Consider the following 20,674-nt stretch of genomic DNA (forward strand, 5'->3'; position numbering starts at 1 on the left):
CCTGCCCCGAGCCCCCTCCCACTCCCAAACTCCCTCCCAGAGCCCGCACCCCCTCCCACACCCCCAACCCCCAGCCCTAAGCCCCCTCCCGCACCCAAACTCCCTCCCTCCATTGGTAACTCTTAACCAGAATTTTTGACTAACCAGCACCCCCACACTCACACAACATGCCGGATAACAAAGCTTTTACTGTACCACTCCAGGAATCAGTGATGTTTAAAGATTCAAAGATTTTGCTCTCATTAATAATGGCATATGTTCCAAACAGTCAATAGAATTACCTCCCCATAATTCCTCATGTTTTGCTAATCCTAAGTGAATAGCAGAGAAGGCAGCCTTCCAATTCTCTGCAAAAGCCATAGCTTCATCTGTATGGAAAAAAGAGATTATTGTCAACAATAATCTGGATTCTTCTCCAGAGGAAGCCATGCCACAGTAAGAACGAATCCAGATAATTCTCAGCCTGTTTATACTCTAAAAAGACCAGTAGCTAAACTTCCAGGCAGTCACACCATAGCACCAGAAACCAACCTGGGCTGCTCATCAGCCATATTAAAGAGGCAGCAGCAGCTCCCCTTGACACAAAACCTTCAAATAAGATAAGCACAGTCTAACAGCAGCCTGCAGAAGACATGTTTTCCCAGCTGAGGGGACAAAGGAAGCCAAAAGTGACACCAGGCCACAGAGAGTCAGTGGCACAAACCTCAGAGGGAGAAATATTCAAAGTAAGACAAGTTTAATTGATTCTGAGTTGTTATAAAACTTTACTGAAGTTAGATTTTATGGGGGTTTTTATTTTCATCTGGCTATATGGATTTATTTTCCATCTATTTCCCCTTGTATTTATGTATATATACATAACTGGTAAATACCTTTACTGAAGGAAAGTAAAGCACAACTGGGAGACTTGAACCCATAGCAAAAGACAGGAAAGTCAAACAGTGTATAAATGTGCTCATTCTTCTGAGCTGACATGTCATTCCTGTGACGTCTATTAGTTCTGAAATAATTTCACTTTTTCCTTAAGCAGTAATGAACATTAGGCCAACAATTTGACCCCACTGTAATAACATCTGATTCCTAACCAATAGCTTAATTTGACAAAAAAACCTGGAGCATCTGAAAGTGCTCTTTGGGACCTTGCTATCCCTCTGTGAAGTATCATATGCTGGCAAAGGAATTAAGATTGCCCTAATAGGAACCTAAATCATTGCAAAATCACAATAGTTATCATGCAAGACTAATGCAGTTTAATTGCATCAAATAATTCCAAAGCAATAATTATTGCTCTATAAAATCCGCAAACAGCAATTCTGAGAAGGTGTGAATGGGTTACATGCTTCCCTTACATGACATCAATTTGTTTGTAAACCCCCTGATTTCTGGCACTACGCCCCCACCTCTGCTTGTGTGCTGTCTCCTGTAGAAAACCTACAGTATCTTCTGTTCATCTGACATCAACACCAGCTGTTAGCAGTGTTGTTGTAGCCATGTTGGCCCTAGGATATTAGAGAGACGTGGTTGGTGAGGTGATATCTTTTATTGGACCGGGGAAAGAGACAAGCTTTTGAGCTACTTAGAGCTCTTCTTCAGATCTAGCAATGATTAAAGGGAGTGAAATAAGTCTATTTTGATAACAAAAGGACATCCAGGAATAAAAAAGTTTTTGATTAAGGAATAAAATCATATAGTAGAATGATCTTTTTATATGCACATGTCCCCTAAGAGCTTCCAGATAGTTAAGTCCAAAGCAGACTGGGAAGAATTACAAAGGGATCTCTCAAAACTGCATGACTTTGTGGATAAATGCAAAGTAATGAACATTGGAAAACATAATCCTAACTATATACATATACTGATGGGGTCTAAATTAGCTGTTACCACTCAAGAAAGATCTTGGAGTCATTGTGGATTCTTCTCTGAAAATGTCCACTCAATGTGCAGCGGCAGTCAGAATCATTAGGAAAGGAATAAATAATGAAGACAGAACATATCATATTGCCTCTATATAAATCCATGGTACGTCCACATCTTAAATACTGTGTGCAGATCTGGTAGCCCCATCACAAAATAGCTATATAGGAATTGGAAAAGGTATAGAAAAAGGCAACAAAAATGATTAGGGGTATGGAACAGCTTCCATTTAGGAGAGATTAATAAGACTGGCATTTTTCAGCTTGGAAAAGAGATGACAAAAGGGGGATATAATAGAGATCAATAAAATCAGAACTAGTGTAGAGAAAGTAAATATGGAAGTGTCATTTACTCCTACATAATGCAAGAACTAGGGGTCATTAAATGAAATTAATAGGCAGCAGGTTTAAAACAAACAAAAGGAAGTATTTCTTCACACAACGCACAGTCAACCTGCGGAACTCTTTGCCAGAGGATGTTGTGAAGGCCAAGACTAAAACAGCGTTCAAAAAAAGAACTAGATAAGTTCATGGAGGATAGGTCCATCAATGGCTATTAGCCAGGATGGGCAGTGATGCAAAACCATGCTCTAAAGTGTCCCTAGTGTCTGTTTGCCAGAATCTGGGAATGGGTGAGGGGATGAATTACTTGATGATTACCTGTGCTGTTCATTCATTGTGATTACCTGTGCTGTTCATTGGCCACTGTTGGAAGACAGGACACTGGGCTGAAAGGACCATTGGTCTGATCCAGTATGGCCATTCTTGTGTTCTTATGTTTATGTACAAGAACCAAAAGTGTGCATTCATTTTTGTAGACAAATTAGTTGTGCTTGATTTGGAAAATTTGGGCCTGTGTCATTTTATTCCCATTGTAATATAATTTGTTTAAAAAATACCAAGAGCTAAGTAAATTAGAGAGAGAAAGAGAGATTCAGTAACCTAGGACAGGGTTTATGCCAATTCAAGATAGCTTCATTCTCTTATCAGAGAGTAATTGGCAACACAAGCAAAAATAATTCTGCAAGGAAATTGTTCTAATGGTTAATTACTGACACTGTTAAAAGCTTACAGCTTATTTCCAACCTGAATTTGTCTAGCTTCAACTTCCAGCCATTGGATCATGTTAAACCTTTCTCTGCTAGACTGAAGAGACCATTATTAAATGCCTGTTCCCCAAGAAGGTATTTGTAATTAAGCTAAATAGATAGAGCTCTTTGACTTTAGCACTATAAGGAGAGGTTGTATATTAGCAGATTCATAACAAGATTTAATCCAACCAGAAATCCACCTGGGTGGAGACTGCAGACCTTTTGGACCTAACAGCAATTGATACAAACAGTCTGAACGACCTCCTGAATGGCTTGGTTGTGTCGAGATAAAAAGCTAACAACCAACTAACATCCAAACTGTGTAAAGCAGCATCCTGCCTGGACTAATGTGGTTTCTGGAAGACTGGGAGATGGATGATTTGGCTGATGTAAAACTCAGATGACACCTTAGGTAAGAATTTAGGATATGGATGTGATGAAACCTTGTTCCCGGCAGTGTGGGGGAGGGGAGGAAATATAAATGGGGGGGCCCACAGTGATAGCCACCAAAAAGGCCATCTTCATGGATAGGTTAAGGTAGCCATCAGCTCAAAGGGAGTTCTCATAAAACATTTAAGTATTAAGTTCAGATCCCAAACAGGAATGGACTCTTTAATCTGAAGGAAAAGGTTCCTCAACCCCTGATAAACCTCACTTTCGTGGGATGAAGAAGCCACTGAGAAGCCCTTACCCGGACAATGAAAGGCCATTATAGCTGCTAAGAGGACTCTGATAGAGATCACAGATAACCCTGTCTTTTTCAATTCCAGAAGGTAGCCCAGAAAAACCAAGAGGAATAATGAGCAGCTGAAAGACGCTACTGGTCACGCCAATGGTTGAATCTCTTTCACTTTTGAAGTTATTTCACATGGAGTCTTTCGTACTGTTCAAAAGAAAGTCTCTCTTCCTTGAGGAGCCAATCTTTGAGGGACAGAATTCTTAGGTTGGGGTGAAAAGTGCAACTGACATCTTGATAGGAAATGACTAATAGATGGAAAGCCTGACAAATGACCACGTGAATCTGGTAAGGATACCAGGCCTATCTTGACCACACTGAACAATTAGTATGACCTTTGCTTTGTCTTGTTTCATCTTTTCACCACTTTTAGTATTAGAGGCATGGCGGAAAAGTCTACAGAAGTTCCCTGGAATGAGGAAAGCACCTCCCAGTAAGGGAAGGCCCAACACCGTTCTTGAACAAAACTGTCTGCATTTCTTGTTGGTGAAAAAGTTCACCTCTGGAGACCCGAGGTCAGAAACATGTAATGAAGAACCCTAGAGTAATTTCCACTCACATTTTTGGGACTAGAGTCTGCTAACACCATCAGCCTTGGTGTTTTGTATGCCTGGAAGGTACAGTGCTGAAATGAGGATGTGACTGGCTACATGCTAGTTACATAGCTTGATTGCTTCAGCAAAAAGAGAAGGGGATCTCACTCCTTCTTGTTGATGTAAAATAAGCAAGCTATGCTGTCTGTCATGATTTTGATAGATTTGTCTCTGATTAATGGGAGAAAGTGAAGACAGGCATTCCTGACTGCCCTCAACTCCAGAAGTTTGATGTACAAACAAGCTTCTTGGAAAGACCATCCGTCCCATCTGTTATGCTAATGGTTGGAGACAGCTGGACAAAGGGGACGCCTGCACAGAAGTTCTGAGGGTCCTTCCATCAATTAAGGGAGTCTCTGACTTGATGAGGGACTGACACCAATCTGGCTAGACAGTGTTTGTTCAGTGAATAAGTTGTTCCAAGCCACCCCCGGAAGCAGTAAAGGTGTAACCTTGTGTGAAGTTATTGACATGAACTGTGACCATATAGATCATTGTTGCAACCAAGGTCCTATAGTTGCACCAAATCCTGTACGAAGGAGGTCAAGTAATGTGACTATGAAAAGGTTATGATTTTGCTGGTTATGATCATGCTATCTGTATGCATGTATCATTTTTGTATTTGAAGTTATGAATATTGGCTATGTACTTGTATCTCAGTGTGTTTGATTCTAAGTAGCATCAGTGAAGCATTTGGTCAGGTTCTTGTGAAAGGACTATTCTGAGTAAGTGCCCAATCAAGAAACACTTAGCTGACAGTGGACCGTGGGAGACTCCAATCCACATCTGAGGATCCTTCCTGGGAACGTTCAAGGTAGCATGTGAGCAATGGCTGCCGCCTGCAAACTGAGTCATGCATGGCCAAGTGACTTGCCCATGTGATTCCAAACTCCATTTGGCTGCTGTAATTTTCCACAGTAAGAATAAAGAGGTCCTTCCACATGGCAGAGGATATAAAAGGCCATGGAAACCCCTACATTTTGCCTTCAATCCTGCTTCTTACCTCTGGAGGAACTTTGCTACAAACTGAAGCTCTGAACAATGGACTAAATGACCCATCCAAGCTGTGGATGTACTCCAGAGACTTGACTTAAGCCAGCAGTTCATTCCATCACTGCTACAAGCCTGAACCAAAAACTTTGCCATTACTGTATGTAATTCTTTCCATTTAACCAATTTTAACTCTCATCTATATTTTTTTCTTTTTATGAATAAACCTTTAGATTCTAAAGGATTGGCAACAGCACGATTTGCGGGTAAGATCTGACAGGTATATTGACCTGGGTCTGCAGCTTGGTCCTTCAGGAACAGGAGAACGCTTTTTCATTTACTGGGTATTCGTTTTCATAACCATTCATCCCCATAAGGAGTGGCACTGGTAGTGATACTGGGAAACTGGAGTGTCTAAGGGAATTGCTTGTATGACTTCTGGTTAGCCAGTGGAGTAAAACTGAAGTCCTCTCTGTTTGGCTGGTTTGGTGTGCCTTAGTAGTAAAGGACCCCCAGCCTTGGGCTGTGACTTCCCTGCTCTAAGCAATTTGTCCTGAATTGATACTCTCAGTAGTGTCCTGCCACAGGCTGCTTTGTTACACTTTGCATGACACGTTATGAAGGTACAAGCTGCCATACGTCCCAAAAGTTGGAGACAATTTCTTGCCAAAGTCTGCGGGCTTATTTGAATTCTTGTGATAAGGTCTGACAGTGTCATGTACATGTCCATGAGGAGACAGGCTCTGGCTGTTACTGCTTCAGGCATGCCGCCATGAATTCTATTCACTGTATGGGATCAATGTGGACTTCTTGATATTGAGCTGGAAACCTAGTCTGAGTAATAGGGTCAAGATTGTCTGTGTAGCAGAAAGAACCTCATTGTAAGACCAGCCTTTGATCAGCCAATCATTGAGGTATGGAAAGATTTATTGACTTTTGACAAAGACCTGCAGTGACTGCCAGAACATGTGAATACACTCTTCAAGCAGAGGAAAATCCAAACGAGAGTACCTAGTATTGCAAGTGGTCCTGGCCTACCAGAAACCAAAGGAATCTCTTGTGTAATGGATGAATCATGACATAAAAATGCACATCCTGAAGGCTCAGGGCCAAAAAACAATCCCCTGGATCCAACAATGGAATTATAGTTGCAAGAGTCATCATCTTGTACTTCTATACTTTCACAAAGTTGTTTTGGACTCTGACATCTAGAGTAAGTTTCCATCACCCAACTGTCTGATATAATCTGATCCCATGTCAGCTGGAAGTGAGAGAAGCAGTCCCCAAAGGGAGACAAGGTGGGTAAACTGGTGCAGCTAAAAGATCATAATGTGGGATTGATCCTGACTCTCAACCACTCTATCAAAACTGATACTTCAAAGATGCTGAACCGTGGGTCAAAGCAGATGTAGGGGTTGGTTTCTTTTTTTGAAATCTAGATTTCTTTCTAGGTGGCTCAGAGGGTCTTTGGAAATCCAAGAATTTCTGCACAGTTTGAGATCTACTAAATCTATGTTTGCCTGTAGGTGTGTATATGACAAGCGATCGCAAAATGGTCCTGGAGTCCTCCAAGGTATGCAATGACTAATCAGTCGTCAACACAAAGAGTTTGAGGAGAGTCGTTATCTCTGGATGGTCCTCCATTGAAATCTAATTACTCCAGACAAAAGACTGGCCCCTACCCAGAGGAACTGGTTTAGCAAAAGGAGAGGTCACCTAGCAATGAAGTCACCTGGTAAGACTCTGTGGTCACCTGCTTAGGCTGACCTGGAACCTGCATGACAGAGAAGACTAGAATGTTACAAAGGGAAGAAGCCGCTCTATTTTCTCCCTCTCTTCAACCATTTTCCATCAGCTTAACATTAGGGAAGCTGCTGCAGGAGCCAGATAAACCTGGAGAGGGATATGATGACCCTCCTTCTTGAAAACAGATAGTCCCCCAAGGGCTCACAAAGGAAGGGTGAGCTAGAATAAGGGGAAATGTTGTAGGATTAATTAGTTTTGTATAGATCTGTGTACTTCTCACATGATTAAATAAAGATGTGTAATGTGCTAGAACTCTGAATAAAGTGTCTGTGTGAGTGAATTAAAAGTTACCATAGAAATCTAAAACTGGTTAAGATGGAAAATTATGAAATGTTGGGTGAAATAATGAAAGACTCTTACTCTCTCCTTTAGACTGTAGAACCAATATGTTTATTCTGCTTGGAGAAGGACAGAACCGGACTGGAAGCACACACATGCTTAACATTTTCTTTCCAGTGAGTTTCAAGCCAGCTGATGCATATGACATACCAAGTATTACAAGTGAAACTCCACTTTGAAATTCTTCTGTCGAGTTCTGCCCCTTCATCTCCTTGATGATGGAAACAGGCTGAAGAAACAACACTACAAAACTGAAAGGAATGTCTTGGGAAACAACAAAGAGTGGTAAGAGGAATCAGATCCTTCTGCAATAAAATAAAATGGGTCTTAAAGCTATCTGGAAATACCAAGTGAGTTATTCACTTTTCATTTACGTGTTCTAGTACCACAATGATGGCAGCCATAGAAATTTCTATATGGGACAGATTAGTTTAGATTTAACTATACCTCTTTTAGCAGGTGAATGAAAAAGCATCAGTCCTCCAAATCGTTTCTAATGGCAGAAGCAGAATTTTTCCAGAATCCTGCTGGATGAGTAAGCCAGCGGATCTACAAGTCAAATAGCCTACAGCCCTAGTTCCTTGGAAGAAAAGTCTAACAACTCAACCTGTTGCCCAATCGTAAGTGGCCTAATAATGAACTAGACGGAAGTGACAGAAAAAGGGACTGCATGGGATTCTTGTGGTGTCTCAGACTCGAAGGGGCCAATAACCCGGGAGGCTAATTGTAATCTTGAATAGAGAGCTGCTCCCTAGATAATGTACCAAGAGGCATCACAAACTAGGAAACAGAAGACTAAGGAAGTAGGAACACTTCACCAGAAGGAAGAGGACCAGACCATCTTTGATCCAGTTGAATCGTTCAGAGGAAAGTCTGACTGGCCAAGTAGGTCAGTATTGTAGCACCAAGTACAGCACCAAGCACCAAGTAGCACCAATATTGATTAAACCATGGAAAGGGTAAATAAGATCTTTCCCTAGATGGAAATGAAGCTGTGCTACAGAATGGCTTTCTGAACTTACTTCAAATTGATAGGCAGAGAAACCAGATCAGGAGATCATGCAGATAGTGAAATAGCTCAATGGCCCTTTTCCCAACAGACATATAAAATGCAAATGAGGGGCTGAAATATGGTAATCACATACTACACATGTCTGAGGCCTACATAAAAACAGAGGACCAAATGAGATATGTGGATAAGGACATGGAAATCAATCTGATTCAACACAAGAAATCCCACCCCCACCCCCACCCCATCCCAAGATTGGGCATTTACACTGCAATTTTATAGCCCTGCAGTCCCATAAGCCTGTGTCAGCTGACATGGACCAGACGCAAGTGTTCTACTGCAGTGTAGAAATACCCTGGGGAACCAAGATTAAAAGCCCAAGTCCTGCTGAAATCATAGGGTCTTCATAGCTGTCCTGTTGTATATAAGAGTCTGAATAGCTAACCCTAGTGCCTCCCTGAGTGACAATTTCTGGTAAGTGATAGGAGTAGGAGTAAGTAGTACAGAAAGGAGGACTACGTTGTGTATCCCAACGACTCATGCCTCCCCACTGAGCCTGATTAAACCACATATGTTGTGAGTCATTCCTGCGCTAGGCTCCAGGCAATCCATAAACCAGGAGTTGGTCTGATGACTCTCAGGGCAGGTATATAAGCCTCAAAGGAGAAACAGCAGCTCAGTCTGCTCAACATCATTTCTCCCCTGCCTGATAGTGGTGACAGATTCCACAAGTCTTAGCTTGCTCCAGCCTTGCTCTTGCTCCAGGCCTGCTCCCAGTCCTGCTCCAGCCTTGTTCTTACTCCAGCCTTATTTTAACCCGGCTCTGAATTCCTGATTCCGGCTCTGACCCCTGGCTCCTACCTAAAAGCCTGACTTCCACAGCTCTGACCACTAGGTCCGACCATCCCTATCACGGTTTTTGACACTTAAGACAAATTTAGATTTACTAATCTACTTCTGGGCATCTTAAGAACCTGTGAAACCTCTTCTGCCCTTATTGCAGTATGCACTAAGGGTTGTTTCTGTGATCTTATTCTGGAATCTGAAAAGACCTGACCCTGGACTGGAAATATTTTCTTTGGAGTTTAAAGTTTGTTGCCAGTAGAAGCACCAAGTGTTTACACTGTAAACACAGAAATTAATAAGATCACAAGAAAGAAATAATTACGGATCCAAAGCAGCAGTGAACATGGGGGCAATCTTAGGGCTTGTAAAGGTGGAAACATTGGGCCACTGCGAAGCTATTCGTACCAAAAGCAACATTAGAAAAAGAGGTGGGGCCAGATCCAGGGCTGTGTAAGGATAAGGCAGCACCTCTTCAGAAGAAGATATGCTACTATGATAGTGTTATGGACTGACTCTCAATGGGTGGAAGCAGAAGCTGCCATCACAGATTCTCCATACTCAATGAATTCCCTACCTAATCAATTCTCTGTTATATGTACAGATCTGAAAAGAAGACACAGGGAAATTTGTGGCTGGACAGGGTATGCTGGGCTAATCTGGTAGAGCAGCCAAAGGAGTAGAGACAGGAGAGACTGGATTACATGCACCAATGCTATAGAGAGGAGTTTCGAGCCAGGTAGGGCCCTGGGCGGGGGGATGGAGGGTGGACGGGACACGAGAGAAGAAAGAGGAAAGTTAAAAATAGGAACAATTTAATTGATCATTTGAAATTGTAGCCTTCTCCAAGCTCCTTCCAATACATAGGATCACAAATGTTCACTAAAAATTGTAACTGTAACACTTCTTCCTTTCACGATGTAGCTGACACAAATTGAATTTTCAGTGAAATGTACTGTACCAATAACTAAATTTCAGCACTTTTTCCAATCCACTTTTGAACAAGTCAGATAGATCAAATAAGGTACTGATGTAAAAAAAAAAAAAATCTCAAACAGCATTCTAAAGCAAGACAGCTAAAATGGACACAGTTAAAATGTAAGTGTGATAAATTGCGTCCCACACTTCATTGATTATATGGTGTTTACATTCTGAGAAACCTGCTGTGTGTAGCCATTGTGGAACTACTTTTCACCCTTGAAAATTATGACAAATATCGAGAGTCATCACCAGTACACCAGTGGTAAGACAAGTAAAAAAACCCCGAGAAAAGTAGTAACCTAAATCTTGAAAGACAGAGGTTATGACTGTGCCACCCATCATCTTCCACCCATCACCCATCTTCCACCCATTTCATACCACAATGAAATGACCTTGGTAAGTTCTGTAGCCCATATACAAACAATTTATTTATTTCTGCCTTCAAAAAAAGTCAACCTATGTCTGATTTTTATCTGCAATGATCTATTTGACTGGCCATATTGTCCCAGCATGTGTAAAATAATTGCACATTTCATTTAGACTTGAGCAGTAGGATTAAGAGCTCATCTACACAGGGATATGCAGGAAAATTAATCCAAATTAACTAAAGGTGTGAATTTAAACTAGATGAAAAAAACTGCATTAATCCCCTGTGTGGACACACTCATTTAGAATCAAAGCGGCCTTAATTAGGTTTAGTTTAAGAGTAAGCTAACAATTTTTGTAAGGTTGGTAATTATCCTAAAAAATAATCTACCACTGGAAATAGCAATCCATTCTACTATCTGTAGGTCAGAGTCAGAAATCAGAACCATGAGAAAAAGGGGTTACTGGAGAACTGGTTCTACAGCCTTATCAGTTGTTGCAAATGGACTGCTATATTGCTACTAAGCATTGTGACAAATACTGACAAAACCCAAGAAATTCAATATTTCAGTTGAAATTTGGTCCTTGACTCATCCTATTATTCCTAGACAGAGTCTGTGATCAGTGCGTAGTATTTCATGGCTGTAAAGTATGTTTGCTACATTTAGGGTGACCAGATGCTAAATCCAAAATATCAGGACCATCGCAGGGGGAGTGCCTTTTCAATGGCTACACTCACCCGGCACGTTCGGCGGCGGGAAATAAATCTTGCTGCCGAAGGAATAAGTACCCACCGCCGAAATGCCACCGAAGCCCGTCAGCGTCTGAAGTACCCGCCACTGAAGTGCCGCCGAAGCCCGTCAGCGGGTCACCCTAGCTACATTTAATAGCTATATAGTCACAGAGATATGATATAAAAACTGTCAAAATGGAGACCTAAGTATCATTAAAGCTCATAATGGGCACTCAGATACATGCATACAATAACTTCAGACATCAATGGGAGTAATGAGAAGAGTGTATACTTGAAGACAGATTTTGTTCCTAACAATCTTTTCCTTATATCAGATCCCTTTTTAACTTAATAAGTTACTTTTGTCAGTTTAAAATCAGGCCTCCACTCCACTGTAGCTTTTCAGAATGCACTTTTAGTTAAATATATAAAAGATGAGGAATACACAGTAAAAAGATACAGTACTGAAAGCCCACTTAAAACAAGAAGAGAGGGTTTCATTTCCATAAAATAAACCACAATCTTCTTAAATATACTTACCTCAGGGCAGAGTGGTATAAGAAACCACTAAGTAGTATAATAAAGGGAAGTTATAGAAAATAATTTTAATAAAAACACACAAGTCTTCCTGATAGAAAAGTTATTGGAATGTACACAAGCAAATGAAGATTTCTTTTTTTTTTTTTTTTTTTTTTTTTTTACAAAGAACACCATTTAAAATCCTTTATGGTTTACAATGTTTTTTCCCTCCTCCTCGCTACAAGATTCAAAGGCGTGCACACCAGGCCTAGACAAAAATGAAATTGAATTCCCTAGGCAGTGCTGAATATTTTATAAGTAAGTTTGGAAGATGCTTACCCGGTATTGATGGAAATGATTTCTATCAGTGGGTTCTTCCTAATCTTTGGCAAATCCAATCGAGCTCCCCCCAACCGTTTTCCATTATCTTTTTTCTGACCCAGCAGTCTCACAGAGTGACCTTCAAATGAAGCACAAAAATACAGTACATATTAAACATGAATCCCATTACTTTACTTTAATTTATTGTTTTACACATATCAAGGGTCTGCATTTAAAAAAATAAAACTGAAAAATGAAAAGAAAAAGTAGTCATTTGCCCACCAACAGAGTAATGTATAAAGGGACATGAACAGTTAAAATAAATCACATTAAAAATCTAATTTACTTTTCGCAGCCTATTCAATGAAAATAGCTTCATTTTCATGTTCTCATGCACTAGCAACACATGGCAATGCTTCAGCTGTAAGCATGGCAGGGTTTTACACTATTTCTACATTTTTAAAAATATGAACAGAAATTCATTTTTAAAAATAATTAACTAAATTTTAATTAATTGTTCTTAAATCTTATTACAGTGGTTTTCAACTTTTTTTCTTTTGCAGACCCCTACAAAATTTCAAATGGAGGTGTGAACCCCTTTGGGAATCTTAGTCGTAGTCAGACCACGGGTTGAAAACCACTGGCTTATTACATAACAGAACCTAAATTTGGGATCTAATTTATTATGGTTGTGTCAATTTGCACAAAAATGCTTACTAAATCTCTACTGGCAGGGTGACAATATGTTGTACGGTCTCTCAGATGAGAACCCCCAGGTCAGAGAATGAACTTCATCATAACTTACTTCCTAAGGCCAGTGGAGCACAAGGAGCGCTGTCTACAAGTGATATTTTCATGCTGCATGCAGATGTGTATCAGCTACACCACTGTCTCCACATCCCCTGTCTATGGACTTACAAAGCGCACATGCCAGCGGTTCACTCACCTTCAGAAGCAAAATATTGCAATGAAGAGCACAAACAATGTCTTTATAATAGCCAGAGGTTGGGTGTAATACCCCAGAGTGAAACAGGAGAATACTTAAGCGCCATATCTTACAAGAATGTAAAGCAAATAAAACTCATGGCTGGATATCTGATAGAGATGGAAAGAGGCTTGGCTGGACATCTGATAGAGGTGGGAAAAGGTTACTAGAAAAAAAAAAAAAATATTCTTCTAGGCTATTAGAATCATCTTCTTCAGTAGAAGATGGGGAAAGGTGGGAAGCTCTTCTCTGATAATGTATGATACTTGGCATGAATATATTTTTTTTAAATATACCATTACAAATATAAAACTACCCTCAGGAGAAAAAAGAAAAGCATTAAATAAACAATGAAGTAGCAACTGAACTAAGTCCAAATTGCTTCAGTGAAATGGATTTCAAGTTCAACTCAAATAAAAAACAAGGTCCAAGCAAGTTTGCTCATTCCTACTATACCAATAGCTCCGCTTAGAAAATTAAATAATCCATCCATTAATCATGATGTCTCTTCTCAAAGGGTTTTCATCAGACATTAAGAAATTTAAGAGTAATGTAGCATTCATACCGTGAATTCTTCCTATAATATGGCAACAGTAACTCACAGTCAAGCAGCTGCATTTGGCATACTATTCCTTTTCTAATTCTTAATATAAGTAAATTTTTTCAATCAAAAACTATTTAATGAAGGAGTGAGCAAGATTAGCATGATAATATAATAATTAATACTATAACAGGTATCAAAAGTTCAATGATACCTGAGAAAGGAATATTATTTTTGTACTAGCACATGACAGAAATTTCATTACATCCTGCTGTGAATTCAGTAATATGCTGCCTTTGCTAATAACATTTGCTAAATTATTCATCTCCACTATCCCATACAAATAGCAATATCTCTGTCTAATGATACAACTAGTTATTTTCCAATCCAATGGTTCATTAAGAAGTCACTAACCTACAAAATGCATTTTATATATTTTTAATAATAATGGAAGTATAGCAGTATGACATGAATAGAAATGAAACTGTGGGCAGTGTACCCCCTTTCTCTATTTCTTATAAATACTGTATCTCTGCAAAAATCTGAACTGAAGGAAAAAGTAACTTAGTGTGAACAAAGGATAGAGAGTTTACTGTTACAGTGGTTTATTTGGAATGGGTTATTTTTTCCAAGCAGAAATCAACAATAAATGGTCTTCCCAAACCATAAATACGAATTAAGACTAAAGGCAGTAAGTAGTGTAGATCATACATTTATAGCAATGTCATCAGAACAACATTCGAAAGATGGGAAATCAGGAGTTCAGTTTAAAGTAGGACTGTCAATCAATTAAAAAAATTAATCGCGATTAGTCACGTGATTAAAAAAATAATTGCAATTAATTGCACTGTTAAACGATAGAATATCATTTATTTAAATATTTTTGGATGTTTTCTACATTTTCAAATATATTGATTTCAATTACAAAACAGAATAGAAAGTGTACAGTGCTCACTTTATATTTATTTTTATTCCAAATATTTGCACTGTAAAAAACAAACGAAACAGTATATTTCAATTCACCTCATACAAGTACTATAGTGCAATCTCTTTATAATGAAAGTTGAACTTACAAATGTAGAATTATGTGCAAAAAATAACTGCATTCAAAAATAAAACAATGTAAAAGTACTAGCACCTACTTCAGCCAATCGCTCAGACAAACAAGTTTGGTTACAATTTGCAGGAGTTAATGCTGCCCATGTCTTGTTTACAGTGTAACTTGGAAGTGAGAACAGCCGTTCACATGGCACTGTTGTAGCCGATATCGCAAGATATTTACATGCCAGATGCGCTAAAGATTCATATGTCTCTTCATGCTTCAACCACCATTCCAGAAGACATGTGTCCAAGCTGATGACGGGTTCTGTTCAATAACGATCCAAAGCAGAGCAGACCAACGCATGTTCATTTTCATCATTTGAGTCAGATGCCACCTGAAGAAGGTTGATTTTCTTTTTTGATGGTTCAGGTTCTGTAGTTTCTGCATCTGAGTGTTGCTCTTTTAAGACATCAGAAAGCATGCTCCATACCTCATTCCTCTCAGATTTTAAAAGGCACTTCAGATTCTTAAACCTTGGGTCAAGTGCTGTATCTATCCTTGTTTTGTTTTTGAGTGCAGTTATATAACAAACAAATAAAAATCTACATTCGTAAGTTACACTTTCATGATAAAGAGATTGCATGCACTACAGTACTTGTATGAGGTGAACTGAAAAATGCTATTTCTTTTATTTTTACAGTGCAAATATTTGTAATAAAAACAATAATATAAAGGGAGCACTGCACACTTTGTATTCTGTGTTGTAACAGAAATCAATATATTTGAAAATGTAGAAAAACATCCAAAAATATTTAATAAATTTCAATTGGTATTCTATTGTTTAACAGTGCGATTAATCATGATTAATTTTTTTGATCGCAGTTAATTTTTTTGAGTTAATCGCATGAGTTAACTGCGATTAATCGACAGCCCTAGTTTAAACCAAAGTTCTGAAGTAAAAAAAATTATGTCACGGAAGTCTAGAAAATTCCTGTTTTAATATATAAATCCTACCTAAGCCCCATTAGCACTATTTCCCATCTATCTTTCAGATGTGAGCTACACATCACTATGAATATCAGAGAGAAAACTCAAGATATCTACATGTAAAGTACAACCCTGTTCATTAAGCAGGGGTTAGAACTGTGGCTCTCAATCTTTACAGGCTACTTTACAGGCTACCCCTTTCAGGAGTCTGATTTGTCTTGTGTACCCCCCAAGTTTTACCTCACTTAAAAACTACTTGCTTACAAAATCAGACATAAAAATACAAAAGTGTCACAGCACACTATTCCCTAAATAGCTTACTTTTGCATTTTTATCATATAATTATAAAATAAATCAATTGGAATATAAATATTGTAATTACATTTCAGTGTATAGCATATAGAGCAGCATAAACAAGTAATTGTATGAAAATTTTAGTTTGCACTGACTTTGCTAGTGCTTTTTATGTAATCCGTTGTAAAACTAGGCAAATGTCTAAATGAGTTGATGTACTCCCTGGAAGACCTCTGTGTACCCTCAGGTGTACACATACCCCTGGTTGAGAACCACTGGGTTAGAAGACCTGACTCTCCTTTGCCTTCATGACACAGGCAAAGAGTCCACATGACCCTTCATGACACTGCCAAAGAAACAGCACTTTGATGCTTCATATATGCAAGAAGGAAGGCAACTTCTTTCATGTGACAACTTTCAGAAGTCCCCCAGCAATAAGAACAGGATAAGCAAAGGTAAAGGGACCAGTGTTAAGACTGATACTATAATTTAGTATTTACAGAATGCCTGTACTTTTGTAAAGGGAGTCCTCAGACTTACGACACAATTCATTCCTCAAAATCGCATTGTAAGTCGAAACATTGTAAATCGAAACCGCTTTTCCCATAGGAATAAATGGTATAAAGGGGGGATTGGTTCCTGAACCAAGCCTTGATACACAATTTTCACCAGAATAACCCAGATTTTTCGACTAAATGAATTATAGATGACTAATGTTGCAACATCAATGTATTTACTGTACATTGTATTTTGTAAACAGCATTCAAATAAACATAAAAACTCCCATATACTGCTCAGAATGCCAGCAATACAGGCTCAGAAAGCCAGGGAGAACGGCACAAATGCTGAACCTCAGCCAATCACTGTTCAAGCTTTCTGACTGGCTGAGCCCAGGGCTGGGAGCCAATCAAAAACAAGCGGCAACCCTACCCGGCAACTAGCTACCCTGCAGCCTTGAAGCCAATCAGAAGTGACTCCTTTCAGCTCCATACCAGTATAACGCAACAAGGAAGTGATTTCAAGCAAACTTTATGCAAATTGAGCATTGTAAGGGCGAAACAAGCATCCTAAGGGTGAAACAGGCAGTCAATTGAAAAGTGTCGTAAGTGGTGTCCGACGTAAGTTGGGTGTCGTAAGTCAGAGGACTCCCTGTATTTTGAACTACAACACTCTCAATTCCTGGCACATTGAAACTTTTGTTTTTTCAACCTCAGCTATAAATTTGTGACCTTCAAATATCCCTCCCCCAATAAATACAACAAAGATAGTTTTGTTTTAAACAATAGCTTAAGAATTTGTTTACTACTTTGTTCCTATTAAGAAACCAATAGAATTTTATAAAACTGATCCCTATATCTCTTTACATAATGTAGATCTTTCCTCCCACTGTGTTTTTGTTTGTTTTTGTTATAAATCTTAAAAATAAATATTTTATCTCCCAAAAGGGTAAATTAATTGACCAATATCAGTTCCAAACTAATGTCGGGCATGATGCAGAAAACAGTAGCACAAAATCACATTTATGAACACCTTACAAAGCATCAGATTATGAAAGGGAAAAAGCTGTGATTAGGTTTCCTTCCAAGGCCCTCTGAGTAAATTTGTCTACCTTTCTGACGCTACAGCATGGAAGCCATCGGTAATTTTGTGAATGTTTTCCTAAACCAAAACACAAGCATTTTCATATGCTTCTGCACAAAACATTTTGAATAAAATATGAGTTAATAAACCCAGCACAATAAGCAATGGTCTTCCATTTTAGCTATCAAACAAAAAATCCCCGAAAGTTTGTTCACAGCTCACGGCCTTAAATCAGACGACTAGATTCACACAAGGGTCATCTTTTTAAAACTACCCTATGACATTTGGATATAGGTTTGTTCTGTGAGCATTATGAGAGTCCAGAACCTATCTATAGCTGTAGTAATCTCTTACACAATAATGATGGCAAGACAGATATATTTCTATTTGCACTATCATATAAGCAGACAAAAAAACCCAACAACTGTACTTTATGCAATATTTGAAAGAAGTTTAACTAAAGATTTGGCTAAAGCTTCAGAGCAACTAGACAATTACTGAATAATCAATGCAGATTATGATGCTATTATAATACTAACCAGATCCAGTCAAGAGTTCTGAAGGGCAGAAACACTCACACCAAGTCTTAATAGGATCATGTTAGAAATAATTTAAAATCAATCAAGGTTCACTAAAGTGCATGGATGAAGGTTTCAGTCATAATTCACATTTACACACAAATTAGCAAACTCAACTCATTCCACCTGGAACAGCCACAAAGAGCCCAATGTTAGAACAAACAAAACAGGAACCAAATCTCTTTTCTGTTCACCTAAACCACAGTTTCTCAACCTTTTCAGGTTGGTAACACCTTATTCAAGGTTAATATTTTCACATTATATTATTACTATGTTATAAAAGAGTAAAAAAAAAGTGTCAAGAAAAATGGCAAGCCCGCATAATTTATTTGTGAGTGTTCATTTCAAAAGACTGACAGATAATACTTGAGCTTGAAGGGGAAGGATGTGTTCGGAGTGACATTTTCTTAGCTTTAGATTGTAACAAAATTTTCAAAGCCTCGTGGCCTATCATGATCCTTCTGGGGGATGGGACTCACTGGCTGAGAAACGATAACTTAAGCCTTTAAATCACAGGAATTATATTCAAAGGGTTCAAGCTGTATTGACTAATTTTTGCCAGTTTGAGATGTTATGATGATTTTGTGTGGAGGAACTTGACTGAAGGATCATGTACATCTAAATTCAGCGTGTGAATATCAGTGCTATCAGATAAAATAGATATTAACAGTCCTACTAAGTTACAAAAACAGCCCAAAGTAGCTCCATTCTATCAGTAATTTGAGCAACCAATGAGAATCTGTAGGAGATATAAATTCATTGGAAGATGGAGCAGCTAGTCCACCATTAGTTCATTCCCTAAATCATCACATGCTATTTGTTAGACCTATGACTACTCAAAGAGTACTTCTGGTTGGGCACAATAATATTTTCAGGATATTACCTATAAAATAGACCAAAGTTCAGCTATCTGCAGCAGCTGAAAAACACATGACTAGCTTTGAAAAGTCTTCAAAGATGCAGGAAGCCCAAAATCTTGAAAATACAAGTTCATATTGTTTTCATTTTGCTTTATTACTAGCTCTTTCTTGTGCTACTTCCACCACCTATTCTTAAAGTTTAATCACCATTTCCGCAAAGAGGATTTTATTTTCCCCCAACCGCGCTGCCAAGTCTTCCATATTTCACACAAGTGTCTCTTAACCATCTGCTTTAATCTTTCCCTGCATCTTCAAAAAGCCAACATTACACTCTAATCTCACATACTCTTGCATATATACACACTGCCTTCCACTGCCATCCCTGCCTACTAAGTGCAGAGCTTCCTTTTCTCTAATGGTAATGTTGGCCCAGAGGCACAAAGAGGCAATGAAGTTGGGGGATGTAGAGAATCTGCAAGCTGAAGACATAGGAAGAAATCTCCTCAAAGAAAAGGCTGAAGGAAGGGGTAGATAAGGAGAAAGGCAAAGTGGTGAAGAACACAAAGCTGTCATACAGGCTTAAGAAAAGTGTTTGTATGTGTGCGCAGGGGGTGGGAATCAGAGAAAAACTGTGCGGGTTGAATGGAGAGAAAGACAGCAGTTATGGGATATAAAGCAATTAAATAGAAAAAAGATGAAAAAAAATTAGATGGAGGAGAGAATCTAGAACAGTGAGACCAAAGAATATAGTGAAAGACAGAAGAAATTGATGTGGGGTAGAGACAAAAAGGAAAACAACAAAACTGCTATTGAAGGTTAAGAGGTACAGAGTGAAATATGAAGTAAGGCAGAGAAATTGCATTCTGCCAGGAACAGTGCCTCCTGTCATCATCACAGAGAGGAATCCTGCTTCCAGAAAAGCCAGTTTGGAGTTAAGTGTCAAGAGAATGAAAGTCACTTCTTTTCCCTACTCTACTAGTAGAGTCACTTCTTTTCCTTTACTAATCTAAGTAGTCTGTGTGTCTCTGTCTGTGAATAAACTGAAGGATTTTCATGGTTCTGACAAAGTGCGGAGATCACCTCTCTACCACCAGCATGGGTAGAAGTAAGAAAAAAGTGTCAAACTATGCTAGCTTAGAAATGCTTCTAGTTTACAGTTGTCTTTCTGAGTTGTTTTTGGTTGGGTGGCTGTGAGTGACAGCCACCTGCCTTTTCACAACCTCAGTTGGGTCAGAGACACTTGTATGAAATATGGAAGACTTGGCAGCCCTGTTTGGGGGGGAAATAAAACCCTCTTTGAGGAAATGGTGATTAAACTTTAAGAATAGGTGGCAGAAGTAGCACAAGAAATAGCTTTATATAGAACCTTATATAAATGAACTTGAGAAGGCAATCACCTCCCTAGCCTCAGGAAAGGCTACAGGAAAAGATGGAATTGCAGCTTAAGTACTGAAACAAGGACAGATTGTGCTTAAACATCTGCACAATGTCTCGATTGCTTGCTGGAGGGAAAGAGAGGTACCACAAGACATGAAGGATACCAACATCATAACACTGCACAAAATC

General features: G+C 38.9%; 1 protein-coding gene across 2 annotated transcripts in view; it reads right to left on the bottom strand.

Moving 5' to 3' along the window:
• The window catches only part of CDKAL1 (CDKAL1 threonylcarbamoyladenosine tRNA methylthiotransferase), a 652,485-nt gene that overhangs the window by 377,996 nt on the left and 253,815 nt on the right, over nucleotides 1-20,674 (bottom strand). For both annotated transcript variants that reach the window (XM_077810573.1, XM_077810572.1), the window contains one exon: nucleotides 12,259-12,379. In XM_077810573.1, coding sequence (XP_077666699.1) covers nucleotides 12,259-12,379 — 121 coding nt within the window. The remainder of the gene's footprint in view (nucleotides 1-12,258; nucleotides 12,380-20,674) is intronic.

This window comes from Eretmochelys imbricata, chromosome 2 (genome assembly GCF_965152235.1).
Source record: "Eretmochelys imbricata isolate rEreImb1 chromosome 2, rEreImb1.hap1, whole genome shotgun sequence".
NCBI classification, from domain to species: Eukaryota; Metazoa; Chordata; order Testudines; family Cheloniidae; genus Eretmochelys; species Eretmochelys imbricata.